General features: G+C 37.7%; 1 protein-coding gene across 2 annotated transcripts in view; it reads right to left on the minus strand.

Annotated features, from left to right (window-relative positions):
• Positions 1 to 23790, minus strand: part of LOC105388281 (glutamate synthase [NADH], amyloplastic) — a 47250-nt gene extending 23460 nt beyond the window's left edge. The window contains exons 1-16 of one of the 2 annotated variants that reach the window (XM_048628991.1): positions 23592 to 23790; positions 21598 to 21707; positions 20250 to 20380; positions 9530 to 9699; positions 8016 to 8101; positions 7561 to 7683; positions 7370 to 7479; positions 7128 to 7225; positions 6726 to 6977; positions 6271 to 6392; positions 5665 to 5787; positions 5161 to 5163; positions 4476 to 4642; positions 3841 to 3969; positions 3284 to 3440; positions 2750 to 2927 (exon numbers count right to left, since the gene is read on the minus strand). In XM_048628991.1, the coding sequence (XP_048484948.1) occupies positions 2750 to 2927; positions 3284 to 3440; positions 3841 to 3969; positions 4476 to 4642; positions 5161 to 5163; positions 5665 to 5787; positions 6271 to 6392; positions 6726 to 6977; positions 7128 to 7225; positions 7370 to 7479; positions 7561 to 7683; positions 8016 to 8101; positions 9530 to 9699; positions 20250 to 20380; positions 21598 to 21705 (1957 nt within the window). In that variant the 5' untranslated portion in view covers positions 21706 to 21707; positions 23592 to 23790. The remainder of the gene's footprint in view (positions 1 to 2749; positions 2928 to 3283; positions 3441 to 3840; positions 3970 to 4475; positions 4643 to 5160; positions 5164 to 5664; positions 5788 to 6270; positions 6393 to 6725; positions 6978 to 7127; positions 7226 to 7369; positions 7480 to 7560; positions 7684 to 8015; positions 8102 to 9529; positions 9700 to 20249; positions 20381 to 21597; positions 21708 to 23591) is intronic. The other variant, XM_048628992.1, reaches the window with a different exon arrangement.
• Positions 23791 to 24026: the final 236 nt, after the last annotated feature.

Here is a 24026-nt window from a genome sequence, read left to right on the forward strand (position 1 = left end):
TTATAAAATATCATTATATTTAAGTCTTGAAGACTTTTATCCATAGTAAACCATTTTCTTTTTCTCTTTATTCGATTCACTGTAATCGATATTTTTAGAATATTTAAATCTAATAACACTGAATCTTGCTTGTCAATGTTGTCATAGTAGTTGTCATTTCATCTTCCATTACCTAACCTAATTATTTAATATTTTGAATACCGCTGAAACTGCTGAAGATATAGAACAAATGTGACAAAAGGGAGAACCAGACCCGGTTCCTGTTCCACCTCCCCGGCAGGCTCCCGTCCCACTTCTTCATCAGCAACCTGCAGAAGCAGCAGAACAAGAACACGCAAAATCCTGACAATATTTTCTATGAACCATAGGATGATAAATACCTAAGTCAAATATGAGAAGAGTAACTGCGTTCTGCAGTTCGAATCCCGGCGCTGACATGTACCAATGTGTTCTTTGAATTTAATTAAAATGTATACAATCACACTTACAGTGAAGGAAACCTGCATACCTATCTAGATTTAGCACATCTAGAGAGCCAGGTGCAGGTACTTACACCCCAACAGAGAATAGAATAGAGTAGGTGATAGGAACATAAAATTCCTAAAGTTGATTCCAGGCAAATTATGTTAATAAAACAATGATCTTTTAAACAGTATATTTTATTTCATTACATTACTCGCCAAATGCATACCCATATAGTAGAACCTTTACATATAGCATTTCGAAATGGCATAGCAGATCCCTGTTGCCAAATGGCAATTTAAAACTTAAGAAGTTGGATAAGTTACATGGATAACATTATTCCATGATGAAAGTAGTAGCCTGATCTAGTCGATAATATTAATAAAATCATTATATTTATTATGTACGTTGCACGTCCCGTATTTATTTAAACGTAAACATATAACTTTATATACCTAACATTATTATTATCAAATTATTATTCACGTTGTTCGTCTTGTGTTGTTCAAGTGAGTTAACTAATATTATAAATGCGAAAGTAACTGTGTCTGTCTGTTACTCTTTCACTCCAAAACTACTGAACGGAATTTATTGAAATTTGGTATACTTACAGATGGTTTAGACACTGAGAAAGAATATAGGGGGGGAGTCAGTGCCTTAATGGCTGAACTTTTAGTAGAAGGTAGTGCCATCTCTTTATATTACTCTTACTACGAAAAAAGATGTAAGATGGCGTTATCAACAAGACCATAGAACAATAACAAGACACATAGATAAGTAGTATTTGAATGTTAACATTGTCATGATCTATGGCTTTTATGAAGAAATTGCGTGTCAGTGTCAGTTCAGTTGTCTTACAATGTCTCGCAAATAACATTTTTGTAATAAAAGCCTATACTCTCGGTATATCGTTATTTATAAATTGTATATACCTACAAATAAAAATAAACATGGTGTGTCAAGAAAAAGCATCTTTATCCGCAAAAAGTGTTTTTATGAAATTCTTGTGACCTGACAGATTCCATATGGATCCAGGTTCCATGTGGTTCCACGGGAACCGAGCTGAAATGGCGGCACAGGCAAAGAGCGATCGACATCTTCATATCCGCTGAAGATTAAAATACTATGTGTACCAAACTGATAAATGTCGTCAAAGATTTGCCTCGCGAGGATAAATTATGCACTATTGGACGAAATGACTTTATCACCACAAGTGACAAGATTTGCTTCTCTTGGGAAACATAAACTAGCAAAACATGAATTGGTTTTCATGGTGAAAGGAATACACACACCCACTCGCATATTATTTTACAAGTGACATGAACAAAACTGAACTGAAACATTGTTATATGCGAGGTAATAAAGAATTATATAATAATTTGTTTTTTATTTATTGTTGCATGTAGGTAGGTACATAAATAGATTGAACTTAAATTTAGCTGATAAATGTAATAACTGTTGTGTGGTGTAACTACGTCAACGCAAATATGTCTTATATCTTTATAGATTGAAGTTAATAGCCGGATCCCCACCAGACGATCCAACGCGATCCGATCGCGCGATCCAAGGAATCTTACATACTAAACTTCTTGGATCGGGCGATCGGATCGCATTGGATCGTTTGGTGGAGATCCGGCTATTAACTTGTGATAACAATATCTATATATACAGGGTGTCCCAACAGGGCACCCTGTATGTATGTACAATGAGGTTGAGCAATATAAAGAGATGGCGTTGTAGGCTCAGTATGACGTATAGAGTATGACAAAAAACTCCTCCAGATGGCACTCTTTACACAATTGTTTATTTTTTCTCTATGAAGTGAGTGTTGACATGGTGTTGACGTTTAATTGTTGACATGACACATTTTTTTATCATTTAAATTTTTCTGCTCTGGTTTGTCAATTTTTATCATTATACTGAGATCCAACCTAGACATTTATGACGTAAATCACAGAGTACTTGGCATAAACATTACTTCACTTGACGTTCCATTCTCCCTGTATTAATGTTTACGTTCCATTACGACTACTTTTTAAACATTATTTTTCTTCATTTTTCTCATTTCGCCCAGCTTCTAAAAATCTAGTAATTTATTTATTTGTGTACCTATACAGTGACTCTCTAAACATGGTACTTTCATTACGGAACCCGTCATTTTCATAGGGGTACCAAACGTCCTTAGAACTCTGCCATTGTCCTTTGTGCCCTATGTATACTTACAGATATAAAGCACATTAGACTGGATATACATCAGAAAGCAACAATAATAAAGTCTAAAACTTACCTAGAGCCAACAGCGAGCTGATGGGCAGTCGTTGACTAGAAGCAGCTCTATCAGTGACTACCAGCAGTTGGCAGCCCGCCCTGGCCGCCGCCTCGGCTTGTTGGCACACGGCTGTAAGGGCTCCGGGAAGACCGCAGGGGCCGGCTGATACATCGTATGTGCAGTCTAGGACCACTGTCTGTGGGGTAATGGTGTTTGTTGAATGTTTAGGAATGGAAACCAGATTCGCAGGTAAAGTAGTTATATTTGAAATGGCAGAACAGTTCAATGGTTAGATGGCTTAATTGAATTCGCGGAGACCACTGATATAAAATTTTAGGACCATAAGCTAAGGTGCGCCCCTCCTCCATAAGGAGATGGGAGCGGATTGTTCAAGACTTAGGGACGCCCCGTTGGTGCACGTTTCTTCTTCTACGGTATTGATCTGTTCCCACTGAATAAATTTATCAATCGGCTGCCATTATAACCACCTTACTCCAACAGTATATTTTACGGTATTTCTACCTACACATAAAATAAATAGTAAACACATACCTTCCACCCTCGATGGTTGGTCTTCTTCAATGCCTCCAAGTCGGGCAGGGACAGTATCGGTTGCGGTAAGAACAGGCGGTGCACGAATGATGAAGAAGGCTCCAGAATATTCGGCGCAGGACCAATGGGGCAGAGTAGTGACATCACGATCTTCTCTCTGGAATATTAGGTAATCAGAGTTAGTTTGCGATCAGACAAAAGCGTTGGTGGCAATGTTGTTTCTTAGCCTCTACTTGTCTGACTAAAGCCACTATATCCTATAGTTAAGTTCAGTGATAGGCTATACATACGCCTCTCTCTGTTCGTATCTGTTGGACACTATAATCTAATCATTCGCAGATGACTGATATCAATTAACTGGCGGCCGTGGCTAACTATAAGCCACTGATGATACTGCCAGTATTACAGGTGTTGTCAAAATATGGTTAGTAAATACGTAAAAAAAAACGATTTTCTCAAATATTAGAACAAAAGTTGTTCAGAATGACCCTCAGAGTCACCCTTTTCATCTACTATGTACACCACTTTCACAACACCCTGTATAACACAATCCTTACCTGAACGGGTCAATAGGCGGGTTGGTGACCTGCGCGAACAGCTGCTTGAAGTACTCGTACGGCAGCGGCTGGAACTGCGACAGGCACGCCAGCGGGGAGTCGTTGCCCATGCTGCCTAGCGCTTCCTTCCTGTGGCGGAAATGGTTTGTATTAGTCAGGCAGCACAAATTTTGCAACGGGTAAGAATGAAAAGAAAATACATTTATTTCACAGACATGGATATAACACAAAAGAATAAATAAGTTATAATAAAATTTGCTCATGTGTTGCTTCCCAGTGCTAAAACGGGTTCTAGTAATTCAGCTTGATGCTAGGGTAGGCCTGGGTTGTCAGCTAAAAGATCGGAAATAGAATAGAATAGATATTCTTTATTTGTACACAAAAACATTTTTTTTTAACCGGCAGTCCTTAATGAACGAATAGGACTAAGATGTAACAGACGTAGACGTAAGAGGTTTCATCTACATTAAACGAAACTTATAAAAATAATCTACAACTTGGTATTTAATACTACCACATAATACTACTGCCATGAATGAGACTTATCTTGAAACTTCATTTTAAAAGGAAACTTCTTATTTAATTATTAAATTTTTTGGTAGCACATTTCACACTACAAGAAACACGACACTTACTTGTTCTGTATCATCGGCAGCAGCAGCATGTTGATAGTCTCGATGGTATAACCGTAGAGACTGAGTCGTTTGTCCGACAGTCCAGTTACTGCGTTTCCATTGGCTGTTCCATTCGCCACTGATGCTGAAGCTTCAGGGACGGACTTGTGGATGTCTTCCATAGTTATCTGTTATAGATATGTGATAGTTAGAAAGGTTTGTTGTTTTGGTGATGTGATAGCCCTGAAAGTGTTTTGTTTACGTGTGAGTGAATGAATGGGTTTGATTGGTTGTTTATGGATAACGTGAATGAACGACGAGTGAAGTTATGATATGAAAAGTTTATCGACTGAATTGAAGTGTGAATTTCAACCAAAGAAAACAATAAGCTGGAAAAAACGCCGCTTTATTACAGACATATGAACGAAGTATCTCTTTTCATACGCTGTTGAGCTGCTAAAAATCTTATGGCTGAAATCTAATCTGCAATAATTTTCTAGAAAATGCACTGTCAATTAGTCCAAAACGTAAAGCGTTGAATATCTGTAATGATTTTATTCTCAACATCTAGAAGTCTGTCCTTCAAACAAACCATAGAAAACCTTCCAGAGAAATCTAGAATCTTCTATCCAACAAAACTTAAAACACCAACACAAAGCGACCACATACAAAACACTCCCATGCGTTCCCTACGCGTTACACTCACCATCTGTTATGTAAAATATTTGCATTTAATCCGCAATCCAACACCCAACGCAGCAAAGTGTAGGGACAAAAACAATACGGATTACTTTACACGACACAAATGTATGGGAAGATACACATAGTTAGGAATACATATAATTTACCAACGGTATTGACAATGCGAGATAAGACGATGAAATATGGATGGTGGAGTCGAGTTTCGTATTATTTATTTCATAATACTTACATAATTATAATAGTAATTCTGAACACAGAGATAAAATCAGGACGCAAGCAATCGACAAAAAAAGGTCTCATGCTACATAAACTAGGGTTGGCTGGAAGAGATTGCTTTTTGGCATAAGCCCGCCTTTGTTTACTTACTTACTTTTTCTATGTTCATATTGTTTCTGTGTTTGTTTTTGTATACAATAAAGTGTGCATAAATAAATAAATGGCATTATCCAAACTCAAATATAGACGACCTTTTACCCACAAATTACTACATAACGTCCAATAGCATTACCTGTTCTTTCAGCCAATCGGAGTGCGGGCGGCTCTGCGCTATCTTGAGCTTGAGCTCCACGTCCTGGATCATCTTGTGCTCCTCCGTGTCCACCAGTAACATGCGGCCTGGCTTCAGACGACTCTGTAATAAATTAACACCAGTTAATATATTATACTTATACATACTAACTAATACATACTATACACATTGCATAGACTGACGTTAACGACGCTACAACGCTTTATTATTTATGTCAGTTTTGTCATTGTCACTTAGTAAATACCTAAAGCCTACCAAGTAAACCCAAGTAATTTGAATTTTTCACCTTACATCAACCAATGTATAAGGTAGGTACTCTACATAATGTATAGGCAGCTTAAGTCAGTTAGCCAGTAGACGCCGAGGACAGAGAATTAGAGATTTGAGAGAGAGCTATGTCTAGCAGTAGATTTGCTGATGATGACCCTTAAGCATTGTAACGCTAATAATTCTGATGAAGTTTCGGTCAATTTAGTTTATATACGAGATTCTCTAAGACGAAATCTAGGTGCTAAGATCAAAATAATGTTCTTCAACCTAAACTCGTATCTATTACTAGGAATTATACACCGTAAGTACACACACCTTCAGAATGACTTTTTCTGGGTCCACATCGTAGACGCCGACCTCAGAGGCCATCACGAGGATGTTGTCGGTGGTCACGTAGAACCGCGACGGACGCAGCCCGTTCCGGTCCAGGACCGCTCCTGGAAATTATTGTTACGATTTAATGTTTGAGGTGCATGATAGGAGCCAAGTGACGTATCAATGTAACGTAGATATGCTCGATATGGATAGTTATGGAAGTTTTAAAAGCCTCCAAGATAGATAACTTTTGTTGTAGACCTGTCTTCTGGGCACGGTCGGTAGGTCAATCATCACAAAAGCCTTGGGCTTACAAAAAAAAACTTCATTTTATTACAACGATTATCATTTATCATTATAGCGCTGTTAAACACCTTCACCTCTAAAAACGAGTCGAACACGCAGAAAATATAGTTTACCTTTTTACGGTAATTCATTTAACAACAATAACTTACCAATGTACCGTCCATCAGTGAACGATATCAGCGCTGGGCCGTCCCACGGCTCCATAGCCGACGACGCCCACTGGTAGTAATCCCGCTTCTCCTTAGGCATGGTAGGATCATTCTGCCATGCCTCAGGCACCATGGTCATGACTGCTTCGGGCATTGACCTCTGGCCGGCGTGGAGAAGGAACTCTAGCACGCAATCCGCTGAACCAGAGTCGGAGAGGTTTGGCTCCACTACTGGGTAGAGTTTCTTAAGATCTGTAGGATGGAAAGGCTTATTTGAGTGATGTTGTCTGATTCATGTATAGTATATTCAGTGGCATATTGTTGGGGGCTTATAAAGGCATCGAGTGAAAGTAGCTCAAGAACGAAAATACATTGTGATTGATAAGATACGGTAAGACTTACCATCTCCAAATATCTCGCTCTTCATGACTCCCTCGCGAGCCTTCATCAGGTTTACATTTCCTCGTAATGTGTTTATTTCTCCATTGTGGGCCAGCACCCTGTAGAATGAATATACAATTCAATAACTAGGTTTTATACATAATAAATCAGATATTTTGTGTACCTACTTTAATACAGTAGGTAACTATATGGCATTAATGAATATATAAATACATTTATATTAGAAATAATATTTCACTTACCTCAAAGGATGAGCCCTCTCCCAACTTGGGAAGGTGTTGGTCGAGAATCTGGTGTGCACCAACGCTAGGTACGTCGTGAAGGCTGGATTGCCTAGATCCTTGAAGTACTCCTAAAAACAATCAACACATTAGCAAATCACGCTAGCCAGAAAGTACCAGGCGACAATGAACTGAGAAGAAGTTGAACTCACCCATAACTGGTTAGATGTGAGCAGTCCCTTGTAGACGATGGTCTTCAAGGCGAGACTGCAGATGTAGAACCTGGCGCCGGGGACCACCAGCTCGTGGGACGCGCGCTTGCGCAGAACGAACACCTGTGACATAAACACACACATACATATCTCGCCCACAGCGCCAATTCGGCAACTAATAAACAGCAGTCATCATGCAATTTACTTTTGTACGGCGCTCCTCCCACGGCCCGGCCTCGCCGCGCAACGATCTGAAATAAAAGTATTCAAGTGCCATGCACACTGTTCACTGTTCGCACACGCCTCTCACTACCTATAAACACGCTTTGGGGACCGTCAAATCGCAACTTGGACCTCACCGTTGCAATTTCACGGTCTACAGCCCTTCGCAAAGCTAGTTTATATTTCCTCATTCATTCCGTGTTGGTCTGTGTACCGTCCGTGTTCACTCTTACCTGGCGGGCGAGTTGCACCTCGTCTTCAATATCGCCGGTAACAAATACTTGTCGCATAAATGGCTCCGAGTTACGAGCCACCTGACCTGAAAATACCAGCCAAAAGCGGCCATTACTATTGTTACCAAGGGGTGTTCTAAATTCAATCTTACGTCTACCTGCTTATGGTATAGTAAGGCTCAAATCCGATCAGTTTAACACACAACGGCCATATAAGTTTTCTATTTGAAAGAGAGGGAATATTAGGTAAGGAGGAGGTAAGATGGCCACTGTATGTAAGTATAGTCACAGTAACGTTTAGAACGACATTTGTCAAACGCAACACTACGATGGCAACATGGTAGAATGGTAGGTACTAATTTAAACATCTATGCTAATTGAAGTGTGAAGTTTGAATGGCAAATGTCATAAGTGTTTCCCATAAAGTTACAGACTGGCCGATCTCATTATGACAACAACGTTTTGAAGACACCAAATGTACTACGTTAAACACAACACTTATGACAATTCATGACAATCAATGTATTATCGAATATGTTTATAATGAATTGATAACACATTTTACCATCGTAGTGTAAGCAGGAAAATCTTTAGAAATTGATTCAGATAATATGTGTGTTTGCTTGTTGAAGCTTGAGGTGCAATAAGTGATCAATTTACAATTAAAATTATCAATAATGGCGTCGTAATTACGGCCAGGTTCTCAACTACGTCTTTCAACTCACTATTACACTTCAAGCTTAGTGCAATTTTACAATTCATCATTTATTTACATCACTATCTACAGTCTTAACAAGAACCAAGACACATTATTTTGTGTACCTGCTTGTTTATCCGATTAATGTAAACAATCAACATCTTAGCATGATACCATTTATTTTTGGTAGTTAAAATTTCCCTTTCTATGGCTAGCATTATGACAAGCAGGTGCACAAAACGGGTGTCCCCATATTGGTATTTAATAATGAACAAACCGGCAGATCATGAGCTATCATGAGTTCATGACCGCTGCGCACAGAATGTACCCACTCTGCCAGTCTGTGTTTAAAACCTCTTTGCTAAATGACCTGCAAAGTCGCAAAACAATGGGCACGGGCAAACATATTGATGTCATGGAGTAAGCAATGTCGTCACAACAAATGTAGGTACAGAGAAATTTTGAATCGATTCAATTAAGCAGTTTTTTTAAGATGATGTTCCTAGTGAATTTTCACATTCGTTTCGGTTATTTAGTTGGTGATGGGAGACACTTTTGTGAAGCGTGATTCGGGAAGTTATTACACTCATTTTAATCTAAAACATAGTTGCCTAGACCTTTAGAATTAGAACACCGCATATAATAAATGCATGGGAGCCTTCGATCACCAAATGAGGAGACATAACAGTCAACATTATTAATTTAACATCACAACATACTCCCAACATGCAATGTACACAGGCCGCTAACAAAAGCCGATTGCGAGTTCTAATTTTGAATTTGTGAAATAGATTCCAAATCCAATCATTTAACATACCGATAGAGGCGTTGTTGGTTGGCACAGTGCGCCAACATATGACCCTGAGGCCAACGTTGTCGGCCAACTCTCCAAACTTCTTCTCGATGTCTTGGTGATGAAGCTTGTCAAGGAAGAAGATTCCAGAAGCGTAGCGGCCGAATGGCGGCAAGTCGATCTGGTGCGAGTCTCTGAAACGAGGATAAGGTTTCACGTTAACAATTTCCAGCTTTTGTTATAAATATAGTAGTTAACTTTATCAGAAAAGTGGGTGCAGCAATGCACCTCTGCCTACCCCGCAAGGGAGTACATTAGTACAAGGCGTGAGTGTTTTTTTTTTATCTTTATCCTACTAAAATACTAACATTATAAACCCCGAAAGTATGTTTGCGTGTTTGTTACTCTTTCACACAAAAACTACCAAATGCTATTGATAAAATGAAGGAAGCTGACAACCTGGATTAACACTACTTTTTATCCCGAATTCCCACAGGAGTGTATAGGTAAATATACTCAGCTTATTCCGATCAATGCACAACATATTGTGTAAAACTAGGTACCTATTCACAAACGACCAAGGACATCAATTAATTCATCTTAAACGACAAACAAAATCTCTCAAAGGATTCAACAGGTTTCAACCTTGAGGACCGTCTTGAAGGACAAATAAGATCGTTGATGCAATACAATACTTTCTTCGATCTATTATCTATGAAAGAAGGATTGTATTCCAAGAAGATAATAAACTGAAATATCAATAAATTTTTACTTTTATTGCACAGTAATACGGTCTACCCTCGGCTGAACATCGATAAAATCACTATTGCTATGGAAACGCTCAGTCTCGCTGTAAGGAGCCTGAAGCGGAGATCATTTACCCGACCGAATTATGATGTGATAACTCTACTTTTTGCTTTCATGCGCCAGACAGGCGTTTAGACTTTACCGATTTACATCGTCAAAATAAAAATCTGTCTGGCTCACTGTCCCTTTGAAGCTCTTAGTGGCCTGGTATGGTGGTTATAATTGGGCCTGGTTACAGCTAGATAAAGTTATGTTAATATAACTCAGGTATTATTTATATAATAGGTTGTATTATTGAATTCAGGAATGTTAATATGAAAATATTTGAAATAGTTTAGAATAGTATCTGAATACATAAATACAACATTATCTGTTACGCATTGTATTCAATGATTTTTCCATAATACCTACCTAATGGTCAAGAATTGTGTTTGTAAAGAAATTGAGAGTGGCATATCAAGTTCTGAAAATAACACTGAAGTACATAACATGAAAGTGATAACAAACAGCTGTGAGAGACAAGATAGGAAAATATTTTGTAAACCTACATACTAAGGCACCTCCATTAAAGGTCAGACTGTCTTTGAGCCTGAGTGCGAGCGAGATAGAAATATAAGGCTGAACTGCGCGCGCATTTGTGACGTCAGACTGAAACCTCTGTAAGCTCGCGATGTTGTATTGACGAATTACCCGACCGAATTCTGTTGTTATAATTTTGCGTAGCACTTTAGCGCTCCAGACAGGCTCTAAGTTTCATCCGGGTTACGTCGTGGAAGTTTTGCGGAAAAATTCAGACGAGTGCCTATGTAATCTACGTAACGTAGTCGTGATGCGATGGTTATGTAACTTATGTAAAACGATGGAACCTTTCCAGGTCTACATTGAAAAATGATAAGTTGGAATATATTTGCAAACAAAAAATCTACTATGCTGTTTTATTTATCTGAAAAAATATATGAAATATGAAAAAAGAAGATCTTGGATCTTTTTAAGTTGGCTGTTCCTATTTATACTCCATGTTTTGATAACTGCATTATTGTAGACTTGTAGTAAGTATAGAAAGTATTCGATATGACGTAGAAGTATATGCATATTTTCAATATTGCCGCAGTTGAGAGGACAAAACATACTCAAGTTTAAACAAAACATACTCAAGATCTCTCAGATTATTCAAGCTCACATTATTAATATTCGTAATACCTATACGTATGAATAAACAGCAAGAGATAATCGATACTGTTATCGACACAAAGCCGACCGATGCGATTTGCGTGGGGGAATTAGAATTACAATACTAATAAAAGATAAGTTTGCAAGATTACATGAATGAGACGACGATAGTGAAGTGTGGTGGTTTCCATTACGTACGTAGGGGGGCTGTGTTTGCACTATATATATATGCATATAATTTCCGGAATTTCTCTTCAGAATACGGCTTTTGCGAGAAGATTTTGGCTGATGGTGATGAAAACTATTGAAAGGTTGTATTTTCAGGGAATTACAGGCTGAAATAAGAAAGGAATGTCAATATATAATGTCAATATGTATTAATTTATCTGCATAACAATATGATAATGACAATAAATTCCTCACTAATCTTGTTATCAGCATGTTATGTCTGCACATTCGGGTGTGAGTGCATACAAAGATGCATACGCTGGTATTTAATTACATTTACTATACGATATGTACGGTGGCCTGCGCCTAAAAGTATACAGGCGGAGTTTTTAAAATAGCGATCCCTGATGATGAAGGGACCAGCTACATCTGTTATAAATCCGGGGACGTGTTGTGTGTAATGTGTGTAGCAGTGGTGTTTATGTGGATGTGCTTGAACAGCATGTGAGCTTGAGATCGCTATTTTAAAAACTCCGTCTGTATACTTTTAGGCGCAGGCCACCGTACTATGATATTTTACACAGGAAGTATGAAGATATTGATAACAGTTTCTAAGAAGCACTTGGAGTGGGGTGCAGTAAGTAATAGGTTGATACCTATATACGTCTGGTCAAGTCTGGTCCAACTAGGCATTCACGTGAATGGCTAATCCTTTCACCACGATGGCAAACGCTAGAATACCCTTAGTATTTGTCATAGGAAAAGAAGGAAGCAGATATTAGTGTTACAATAGCTCAATTTATGGTGAAATTATGCGACGCTAATGTATCGTAAACAACAGCTTGTTCGAAGTTCACGCTCTAATCAGAGTACAAGGCGAAGCCGTACGTTGGAACTCATTAGATCCATTCAACTGGGAAATTGGTAGCTGAACTCGACGCGACATTATTCAAATACGACGTCGTCTACATATTTACAGGAGCAGCATATTAGAATGATACTGAACAAATTGAACAACTCAATGAACCGAGATACTTATTGAAAGTTCATATGAACTTTAAATAACATGTACCTGATGAGGGGAACCCGGTTTTAAAGAACATAAGTTAAGTACACATAATGATTTTTTTTTACTGGGTAAACACTCCAACGCTTACTAAGTTACTACACATTACAGTATTAACCATGGGTTCCTGACGCCATCCTTTCAAAAATATGTCAAAATCCACTAACTTGTCTAATGGAAGATCAGGTAAGATAGGGACTGAAATTAATTCATCGTCACCATCTTCTCATTTACAAAGCGAGGGCAAAACAATGCGCTTAGGTATTTGCACAACAACACGTCAGGCCGCGAGAGCCGTATTCATAGACAGTGAAGCGTTCCTACTACGAGTGGCCAGCAAACTTGGAACCTGAAGTCGAAGAGAGCGACAGATCAGACCTGTGTAAAGGGTAAAGGTGAAAAACATCTAGCCTAAAGACCGAATGCAGTTTTTCTGCAGATCTTCTTCCAGCATTACAAAGCACGGTTCTGAGCTGAGCTGAGTTCGAAGCCTGAAGTCAAAATTAAACTAAAGCAAACTGAAAATTACATCTCTCATTATCGTTTTAGAAATGCTATAAAGCACTGAATACAGTAACATGCTATAATAGTCTCTGTTTACTGCGGTTCATCGACGCATCTAAGAATGGAACTCCGTGGCACCTTGCCAACATCTTCCTGACAAATCTACAAGTTGACCAACCGGGACTGTTTAGGCTAATCCTGTATCAGATCTGACATGTGTCTGGAGTCTGGACGTACTAAACCTTGTATAAGACCTAACCACATAGAGAAAATAGAACGATTGCAAGTAACTGTGTTGACTGTAACAATATTATGTACATATGTACTGACTCAGTGACGTTCAAACGAGCTTGTAGATTTATTTAACACCATCTATGTTCATAATCATAATACATTAGTAGTGTTTACCTTGCTTGTTTCTACGTTGTGGTACACAGTTGCAGTTCGACTAGGGACCAGGCAAACGTATTGTAGAATGGACTGAGGACTTGAGGTTGCATGGATGGACAATAACTCGTGGTGTACCTACGGATAGGCATGTCCATCAGAGGATTACAATAGTTGGGTACGGAACCCTAAAGAGTAAAATCGCGAGTGACTTCAAAGATTAACTCAAGTACACTGAACCCGCATCAATCTACCGTGATCCCACGCCGCGGCTATCATTAGCCGCGCCAAAATAGAACAGATAATATGATGAAAACAATCGAGGAATCCGCTCTGAGACATCGTATGATCGTGTCGTGATCGTGATGCTTTGAGAACGCCTACGGGAATACAATGCAGTTGTTTGTGAACATAAGTTGGATGGGACTATATTCTAGAATAGGATGGTAGCAACCGAAAGGCCGTATTTGCGGAAAGGAATACTGGAGCAGAAGTTTCATTATTTTTAAGGATTAGGTAAACGACGGATAAAGATTAAAAATTTTATAAATAGAGAAACGAAATAGAAGAGCTGTTTCAGAGGATAGTCACAAATCGATATTCAATCTTAGAATAATGCGAACATTTTACATAAAATAATACCGTTGCATGGTATTCATTAAAGTTTAGAAAATTTACTAACGTGATGACCGACTGAAAAGATAAGAATACAGTTATAGACCCAATTGTTTGTTTATTGATTATTTCATTGACATCACGGCGTCCAAATATCTTATCTGGGCACGCTGCCGGTGCCTGCTACATACCGAGAAAACAAATGTTATGAAATATATAACACTCTCTACGTAATACTGCGTTATTACTGACCGATAAATATTATCAACAGAATGCTTAGAAATTGCCGTGGGAAACTAAAGCATTATTGCATATTGTGCTGACTGCTGAGCCTAATTGATGCCTATAATTTTTCATATTATTAAATAAATCTAACCTAAGGATTCCTGTAAATGAAACGCAGAGTACCGCTTAGACAAATATTCAGCTTTCGATTGTGAGAATGGTTATGGAATAATTTAATACCGATCCCTTTCCAATAAATGAAAGGGATGCCAGGAATGGGGGCAGCGGTGGATGGAATGAACCCTGCTCTCTGCGGGTTAGTGACAAGGATGTTATTGATATCCTTTCAGGACTGTGCGTTTTATGTTTTGTCGGATCTCTTCTATAAGGAAGTTAGTTATAATAAAAAAGAAATTTAAGTTTATACCTAATTTAAGGAAATTCAATTAGGTAACTTTTCTATTGTCCATCTGTAGAGCATCTATATACACACGTTCGAATGAAATGATCCCTAAAGCGAAGATGGCCAATCTCTTTATTCATGTGCGTAATAACTACTAATCAAAACATCTTTTGAGACACAGCCAAAGATAACACTCTTGCGTCTTCGCCTTTATCAACCATACTTAATTATGTTAAATGTTGGATGACCTTTCCTTTTAACCGACTTCAAAAAAAGGAGGAGGTTCTCAATTCGTCGGGATCTTTTTTAATATGTTATTTGTATCGTGTCATCAACACATCAACTAATCAATCAGTTTTTCAAGAAAAAACTTAAGGATTTCACTTTATTTTGATATCTTTTGGAGCTACCGTGCTACAGAGTCTACAGACTCACAGTTACAACAACTCAAAGTTTTGGTGATGTTAAAAATAATAGGTAAACCGCAACAAAACTATAATAAGCTTGCACGTATGACAATGGGACAAACACGCGACTATCACGTGAAGTGATAAAACCTACGGAACGCCACTGCATGTTGCGGTATCTCGGTTGTAAGTAATTTAATCTCTTTAGTGCATCGGGGGTGCAATTGTTTCATGTTAAACCTTTATTGCCATTCGTACTTATATTACTTTCATGATAAGAAGCTGTAAATTTTGCGGCGTATTATGCATTCTGTTAAAATTCGGCTTTGAGGAAACATTATCAGTATCGACGTTCGTTCGTATTAGAATTTAGTTATTCTTAGATCTCTGCGACTACAACTACATAATATTATACAGATACAGTACCACGTAAAAACATGTAAGAGAATAAATATAGTATATCATTGAAAGGAATGATAGGCATTTTGTAGGTGCATTCATCGTCATGTCCTTTTGCATTCTATCGCAATAGGGGTGGGCATATTACCCACCCTAGGGCGGACCCACCAAATTACATAACATTACAGGGTCTTAAATTCCGTATTCTATTTTACGTCGCACTTTATACAGTCCATGGCGGCAGAAGCACACCGAATGCTGCGTAGTTACACACAAGGCCGTTCGCTAGTAGCGTCTTCATTGATTAGTTTATTGCTATTGGCCACCTCTATACTGGGAGAGGCTCGCCCAATCAGTACTGGAATAATATGCGCTGATATAGGTACATGAACCTTCATGGAAAAAGGCTTTCTTTGACTAATGTCTAGACTACACGATACCTAGGCTATGCTTGGTAGTTTCGGAAGGTAGCAAAGGTGTAATAAATTATTAGTAATAAATTATTACACTTTTAAAATAATTGTTTAATTTAAATAGGTTGAAGGCTGAGAAGGTTTTATACAATTTATGGCTATTGTTAGTTAGGGTCACTCTACATCTACAATATAGATAATAGAGTATTATTTCGAAGTCTTAGCTAACGTGATTCTTATAGTATGTACAGTTCTCCCATATTAATAATGCACATGCAAATCTTCGCAAACTGTCGTATTCCCGGAAACACCCGAATCATTGAATCGTAAGAGCCTTAAACAATGCACTTGGATTTTGCACCTTGATTGAAAGAAATAGGAGTCAATATCTTGTGTACATAATTGAAAACAATTCGGGCTGTTGGCGGCTGTCACCAATCAGTCAAAGGTCCTTCAGTTCTTGTCAGTCAGTTCTGTTGAATTATATGTATAGAGCTGTTATTACACATCGTTCTTGGTTTTGTTTTCAAATGTGAATTAAATTTCCACTTTAATTAAATTATTGTTGATGACGCCTTATTATGAAACAAATTAAAGAATAAAATATATGTCACATTGATAGACTTTACTTTGTAAATAAAGCCACACCCAAAAGACCAAGTTTGTAATTGTAATATTAATGTGAAATGATCAGTGCTGTAAATACATTTGAACTGAGATTTTAAAATTTTAATGAAAACCTTTGTTTGTAATCCATTTTTCTTCTTATAAAATAAACCTTGTGTTATTCAAACCTTCTTTCATCCATCTTTACATCAGCTTCAGTAAGACTCTTGAAAAGTACTATAACATTTTCGAAGTAAATTTTAATATTATGACAATATTATGAATTATCGAATCATATTTCGTTACTGATAAATCAATATCTCTTTAAGCACCAAATACATAATTCTACTAAAATTGCATGAAGAAAATGCACTTAACCACTCTAAATACATATTATTTTCTAACGCTCGGGAAAAACGACCGTTGCCGAACAATGACGAAGATTTCTATGCGCATTATCAATTTTGGGGAACTGTACTGCATTGTGAGAACTTATATTTTCATGAACCTGATATTGAGGAAAACGCTAAGTCATATGTAATCTAATCAATGGATAATATCTAGACATTAGTACTCTTCCCGACACTAGATAATATATCATATTCCATTATCTTTCAGACTAGGGGTGAACGAGCAATTAGAGATAAACAGCTTCAGATATAACCTAGATAATAGCTTAAACGAACAAAGTAGAATAGAACGTAGGACTAATATGGTAGAGTCTATTTCAAAATGACACTAGAAATCATAACGCAGCAAAGCAAAATCAACGCTCTGTTATGGAAACATAAGTCGCAATTTCAAACGACAATAATAATTTTCTTTCAGACATGGAATTCAATCGTAGAATGCAAATCGCATAACATGGTAATGAGATATCTTATCACAATGGCAGAGTTCAAATCATTTACCCATTGTTGAGTTTGTTTACATAATATTGTTTTGTAAGCCATCATATTATGATGTATGTATAGTTGCTGTTTATGACCTTGAGGATATAATTATTATGAGATATAGTATACAATAATCTCTATAGTAAATACTTAAATATTGAAGTTTATCATATGCAAGAGCTGGCCAGTGAGTGTTTAAAGGTTTCCGGGGGGTTTTCAGGACATACCGAACGTTTCAAAACACAAAACATTACATCAGTCAAAGCCGAAAATAAAGCACAAAACCTGTCATGAAGATTCCCCTTGCGCTATCAATTATCAATATCCAGGTCACTGCGTTTATCTTCTGTACATTACATTTGTGTCCTTGACTGAGCATGGACTCTTTTATTCATAGACGCTTTTTATATCATGTACATCAATCATAAAGTCGACCGGGACGGGTGGCGCAATATAGAATATAGATTTACCTACCTAAGTTTTCTTATAAAATGAATCTATTTTTTTTAAATGTAGGTATACTATTTAGTAGGTATTTAATGGGAATATCACCAAATATACAAAAAGACAAAAAGTACTTAATTCGAATTAATCTATCTCTTTCAGTCAGTGCCTAAAACACCAAAAAGTTATAAATATTACAGTGCCTCTCTTTTTCAGTCCCGGTTAGTTAAATTTAATTGTTATAGTTGCAACCTCGGCGCAACAATGTTGTTCTTGTTACCTAGAAGTATGAAAATGAGATGGCAAGTTCCTAAGTAGGCACTTTCAATTTATATTGAAAGGACGTAAATGCCGTCTTACTGTGCACTGTATTGTATGTAAGTATAAATTCATAAGTGTGCTAATTGTAGAGATAAATATTGATGAGAGCACGAAATTGCAATACCAGCCATCGCATTCAAGCAATACATAAAATTTTAAACTATTATACACTCAAAATTAAATTCCAACATCTTGTTTCATTTCGCTACTTTATCAGCAAGCAAAGACATAAATTTTTTATACGATTACATTCTTGTACAACGTAAAATCATAGCTCTCACGTTGCTGAAGCAAAATATCAGAAACCTGGACATTTAATGTTAATTTTTATGTGTGTCCACGGAAGATAGGGGGTATATGCCTAATACACATGGGTGTCATTCGAATGAGCCAGGTGCAGGTGCTCAATTCGCCATTTGGAATTGTGGTAGCACAACAACTTTAAACTGTCCCTAAAGGTTAGAAGTAACGATTCAATGCACATAAAGCGCGTTTACGTTTTGGTTGTTGGCCGCATAAGAAATAATAGTTCAATAAAATATGAATTATTAAGCATTCCGACTAGTTCTAGTTGGATTATAGCCAGTATGCGAACAACAAAAACTGTAAACTTTAATACTGTAACTCTTTGTAAAGACTGTAAAGTTGGCAGCGTGCCTGAAGCTTGAGCTTAAACAAATAATGCGTGACTGGGACCAATCAACCTTAAACTACTTTTCCAGGCTATAAAATGCTGAACAGTATCGTAGATAAAGCTGAAATACAGCTGCCGTTTGGAAGTTCATTGGAAAAAACCACCACCTGTATAGTAATTCTTTGATTTTCGCTTGCAAAAACAATACATAAGTACCTATATCGCAGTTATCGCAGTATATTATTGTGTATTATAAATTGTTTAGTTAACATATAAATTAATTATTCATAGAGCGTCAAAACTTCTGTACAATTTCTGGGAAGGCACTGACTCCTGACATACAGGTGCTCCTAGTTTAGGAGTCAGGGCGTCACCATTTAAGTTAAGTTTTTATTGCACAATAAAATTATGTTTATGTTTATGTATTTTCGAACATCTGTTAACATGACCTCTGGGATTCTTCATTCGCATTATTTCCCCCCCGATGAAACCTATGCAGTGTTCATGTGATCCAAATACACAAAACAGAGACCTGAAGCTGTTAATTATTAAAAGGAATCGTTGACCTGACCCCATTTGAATTCGATTGATGGTTTTCCGATATTAGAAGCGAGACATGAAATTATACGAACTGTTACTAAGGTGTACACTATCTACAACTTTTTATGTAGGTATTTGGCAAATCTACAATTATTATTTCGATTCGCATTAGCTTATCTAAAGAACGGTCAATGCCCTCTTCAAGGTCAAACAAAAACTGGTGAATTTGCAAAAATTGAACCGTCGTAATTGAAAAAAATATATATATGCTAGAAGGCAGGCGAGTGAAAGAGCCATTTCTTTCCCATCGGCCAAAAGCTCCAGTCATCATCACGTGGCCATGTTATGCAGTAGTCATCTCCATCTACCCTCCTCGGAATGTTTTTTTGGACGCCGTTACTCTTTCACACTGAAACTACTGAACGAATTGTGACTAAATTGGATATGCTCACTGACAATCTAGGTTAACAAATAAACTGCTATTTTTCCCGTAAGTAATTTTCACGGGAAAAGTTCTCAACACGTAGCGAAGCTCGGGGGCAACTACTTGTCCCTCATATGTAGTCAGCTGCATGAGTAGCTGTAAACTTTTGTACCTTGTCAAATTCACAAACTGCCTGTTATAATATAACATTGATAGTTCGTTATGTAGCTAGTTTGACAAGGAACTAAAGTGTATAGCTACTTATGCAGCTGACCGTATAATTAAGAACCATAGGCTCTCATGATGAGCAGCACTCACCTCAGCTGCGCCGCGTAGAACTGGTGCGGGATGGCGGTGAGCACGCCGGCGCCGTCGCCCGTGTCGTTGTCGCACGCGCACGCGCCGCGATGCTCCATGCGCTTCGCCAGCGTCTCCGCATCGCGCACGATCTGCGAGGGGGAGGGGGGTGGTTACTATATGAGGTCACAGCATAACAGGACGTTGACAGGAGCAAGGATGCACAAAAAGAGCCTCCTTGAGTAGTGTATTAAAAACTGTACCTAATATACATGATCAAACATATATATTCATTTTATCATCCCGTATGTGTGCACCCTGGGCAGTCAGCGACTGACATCAAAAAAAGAATTATCAAAATCGGTCCATAAATGGCGGAGTAATCGGTGAACTTACTTAAATTTCTTTAAAACATACTGACGAATAATAATTGGGAACCTTCTCCTTTTTTCGAAGACGGTAAAAGTAAGGAACGACGCCACGATGACAGATGAAGTCCCAGGAAGAACGACGAAGTGGGACATAATAGGTTAGTAACCTCTATTCTCACTGCACTGCACTATGTACATGAGCCTGATTGAAATGGTCATCGCCTCAACCTTTCTAACTATATTTTTTGTGATTCTCATTCTCACCATTGTGAGTCTACCTTGACAGAGTGTACTTCTAATAAATTATCAAAAATTTCCAATCAATGATATAGGTGATGCATTGAACACATTCATTCAGGAAAGTAAATATTTTAAACCAGATGGTGTACAAACAAATTATTTGAAATCATAATATTTGAATCATAATATGATGTTTGACGACCACAAATTAATTGCCAAGTATAGGCAAAACCACATAACATGTACCTACCTGCCTACATATTTTTATTATTTAGCATGCAGTCTTTACGATGTGGCTTTACTTATGTTTAGTTAAAAGTACTTGTGACAATACTCCACAATTGAAATGCTCAACATGCGATGCATTGGCTCACTTTCAATCAAGATTGCCCCAAAGGAAGGGGCCAAATAGGAGATGTTACTAATATAAAACTTTTGACCTTTGATCTACATGTTATGCAGGATAAAGTGTATAAAATTGGTCAGTTAACAGGGCTGTTATAAGCTATAATGTAACCTTGTTTTTAAGAAATCTGCAAAAAGTAAAACACTTCAACAAACTAAAAAGCGATTTTTTACAAAAACAATGTTGCTTTGTATGACAATTAAAATTGGTATCACCTGCAAACAGAATTACGTTGCCTTATGGGACACCTGTATACAGTACCTATACTAAAATAATTTATTCATTGAAATCCGGTCATAAACATACAGCGCCTACACTCTATAAATAAAATAATTTTATAGTTAAAACTTACTTTATGACTGCGCTTTCCATCTATAGCGACCACAAAGCCAACACCACACGCTTCATGCTCGTTCTGAGGGTCGTACAAGCCTTGCTTGGGAGGCCCTTCCCACTCCATACCTGGTTACAGACAAAAATTACATGTAAGATTATTCAGTAAAATATTTTGTCAGTGAATTTCATGAAGTTTTACACTTATTATATTAAACTGCGTATGCGGGTCGCCAAACTAAAATGGGAGTGTGTGGGACACCTGGCTCATCAGGAGGATGGAAAGTGGACAAAGGCGGTCACAGAATGGTGGTGTAGAGACGGACGAAGAGCAGTTGGCAGACCACCTGCTAGATGGTCCGATGACATCTGCAGGGTTGCAGGGAAACAGTGGACCAGAGCAGAAGAATTGACATACAAATAAGGAGGCCTTTACCCAACAGTGGGTGTTAGAAGGCTGTTAATGATGATGATGATATTATACTGTACCAATACGGTATGGAATACTCAATAGAGTCCATCTGTAATTTTCATATTGTTTCTTTATTTATAAGCATTAGAGGACATTGACAGGAGCGAGGATGCACAAAAAGAGCCTCCTTGAGTAGTGTATTAACTGTACCTAATAAACATTATCAAAAATATTCATTTTAACACCCGATATGTGTGCACCTTGGGCAGACAGCGATTAATAACTGATATGACTACTATATTTTTACAGCATGATGACAAATGGTAGTCCAGCTCTTATGCTTGTATTGACATGCTAAGAAAACGGAGCAAGAATAGCATGCATATTTTTTATGTAACACACATATAAGTTATATAGAGAGCGGTGGTAGCTCAGTCGGGTAAGCGCCCGCTTCTCACGCCAGAGATGCGGGTTCGATCCCGGCGCTGACATGTACCAATGAGTTCTTTTAACTTAAGTACAATGTATACCATCGCTCTTACGGTGAAGGAAAACATCGTGAGGAAACCTGCATATCTAGATCTAGCACATCTAGATATGTGAACCCACCAACCCGCAGTGGACCAGCGTGGTGTGGAAATGGTCCAAGCTTAGGAAGGCAGTTTAGACCTTGGGGATATGCACAAAGGTTCCATTCGAGAGAGCCAGGTGCAGGTACTTACACCCCCACAGAGAATAGAATAGAATAGAATAAGTTATATAAATAAAATCTGTTATTCTTACATAAAACATAATATTTTGTTAGTTAGCCCTTGTCCTAATTCAAAGAAAAATTCATGGTCAACAGCCAAATGTTATCAGTTCAATGCCAACATAAAAATACCATCTTTGAAATTGTTCACCAACATAGTTGTGAGTATGAGTAAGTATTATGAGCAATTAATTATGTATTAGATGTAAGATTTCATTATAATATCTTGTAATACAATACAATGTAGTTTTCTAAGCTGATAGTGATACTATTATAGGCATAGATTGTAGAAAATCTTATGACTTCGGTGTGAGATCAATAAATAGGTATTAACTTGATTGAATTCTGCAGATCAGACTATCTTGATCTGAACCAACAATCAACAGAAATAGTAGGTAGGTAGGTAGGCATAGATTTTCATGCATTCACCCAAGAGCAACATTGTTATGCCTACGTTTTATAGGTAGGATATTGAAATGGGTGGTGCATATTCATGAAAATATTATGGTAGATAGAGGGTAGGTTAGCAACTATTGAACACCGAGTCTGTGGCTGAAAGAGTTTGTTGCACAGCCTTTATTTAAAAATAATCTGAGTCTGGGAAGGTATTTGAAAGCCGGCTGGCCCAGTTTCTTTTCTAATCGTCTATCGGCCATAGTTTCATGAAGCAAGTCTGCAGATGGCAAATGAGACACTGTACATGATTTTTAAGCTTTATTACATAATATTACAACTGTAACAGGCACTAAAATGTTCCTGTATCGATTGCAGTTAAATGTGCAACTGGATTATTCAGAAAATAATGCCAACTTGGCCAAAAACCTGCGACGGGTTTTGAAAATTATCTTACCTCAGGGTAGTTTCAATGTATGGATGAAAGTCAGATACACTCCTATACAACTGAAGACTTCACTTTAACAGAACAACGTAGTGCAACGCAATAAGAGGAGAAAAATATCCAATAAGCACAAATAAATCGCCGGCAAAACGTAGTGACCCTCAAAGTCGACTACGACGGCCGGTGGTTCACGAATGACTGAATGAAATTTATGAAAATGATTGATGATTGAAATGAAATACAAATGAAATGAGTGAACGGAATGAACGAAACGGTAGGGTTCAGTAGTGATGTGCTGCTGCGACTAATAGGATTCTATTCGGAAATTTCGCAATTATTCTATAAACGGAAATTACATAAATTCCAGCCAACGGATATTTTAGTTTATATTATGTAGGTCAAACCACTGGATCACTTGGATTGAGCCCAAATTTGGCATGCACATGA

Source organism: Plutella xylostella, chromosome 22 (assembly GCF_932276165.1).
Source record: "Plutella xylostella chromosome 22, ilPluXylo3.1, whole genome shotgun sequence".
In the NCBI taxonomy this organism is placed as follows: domain Eukaryota; kingdom Metazoa; phylum Arthropoda; class Insecta; order Lepidoptera; family Plutellidae; genus Plutella; species Plutella xylostella.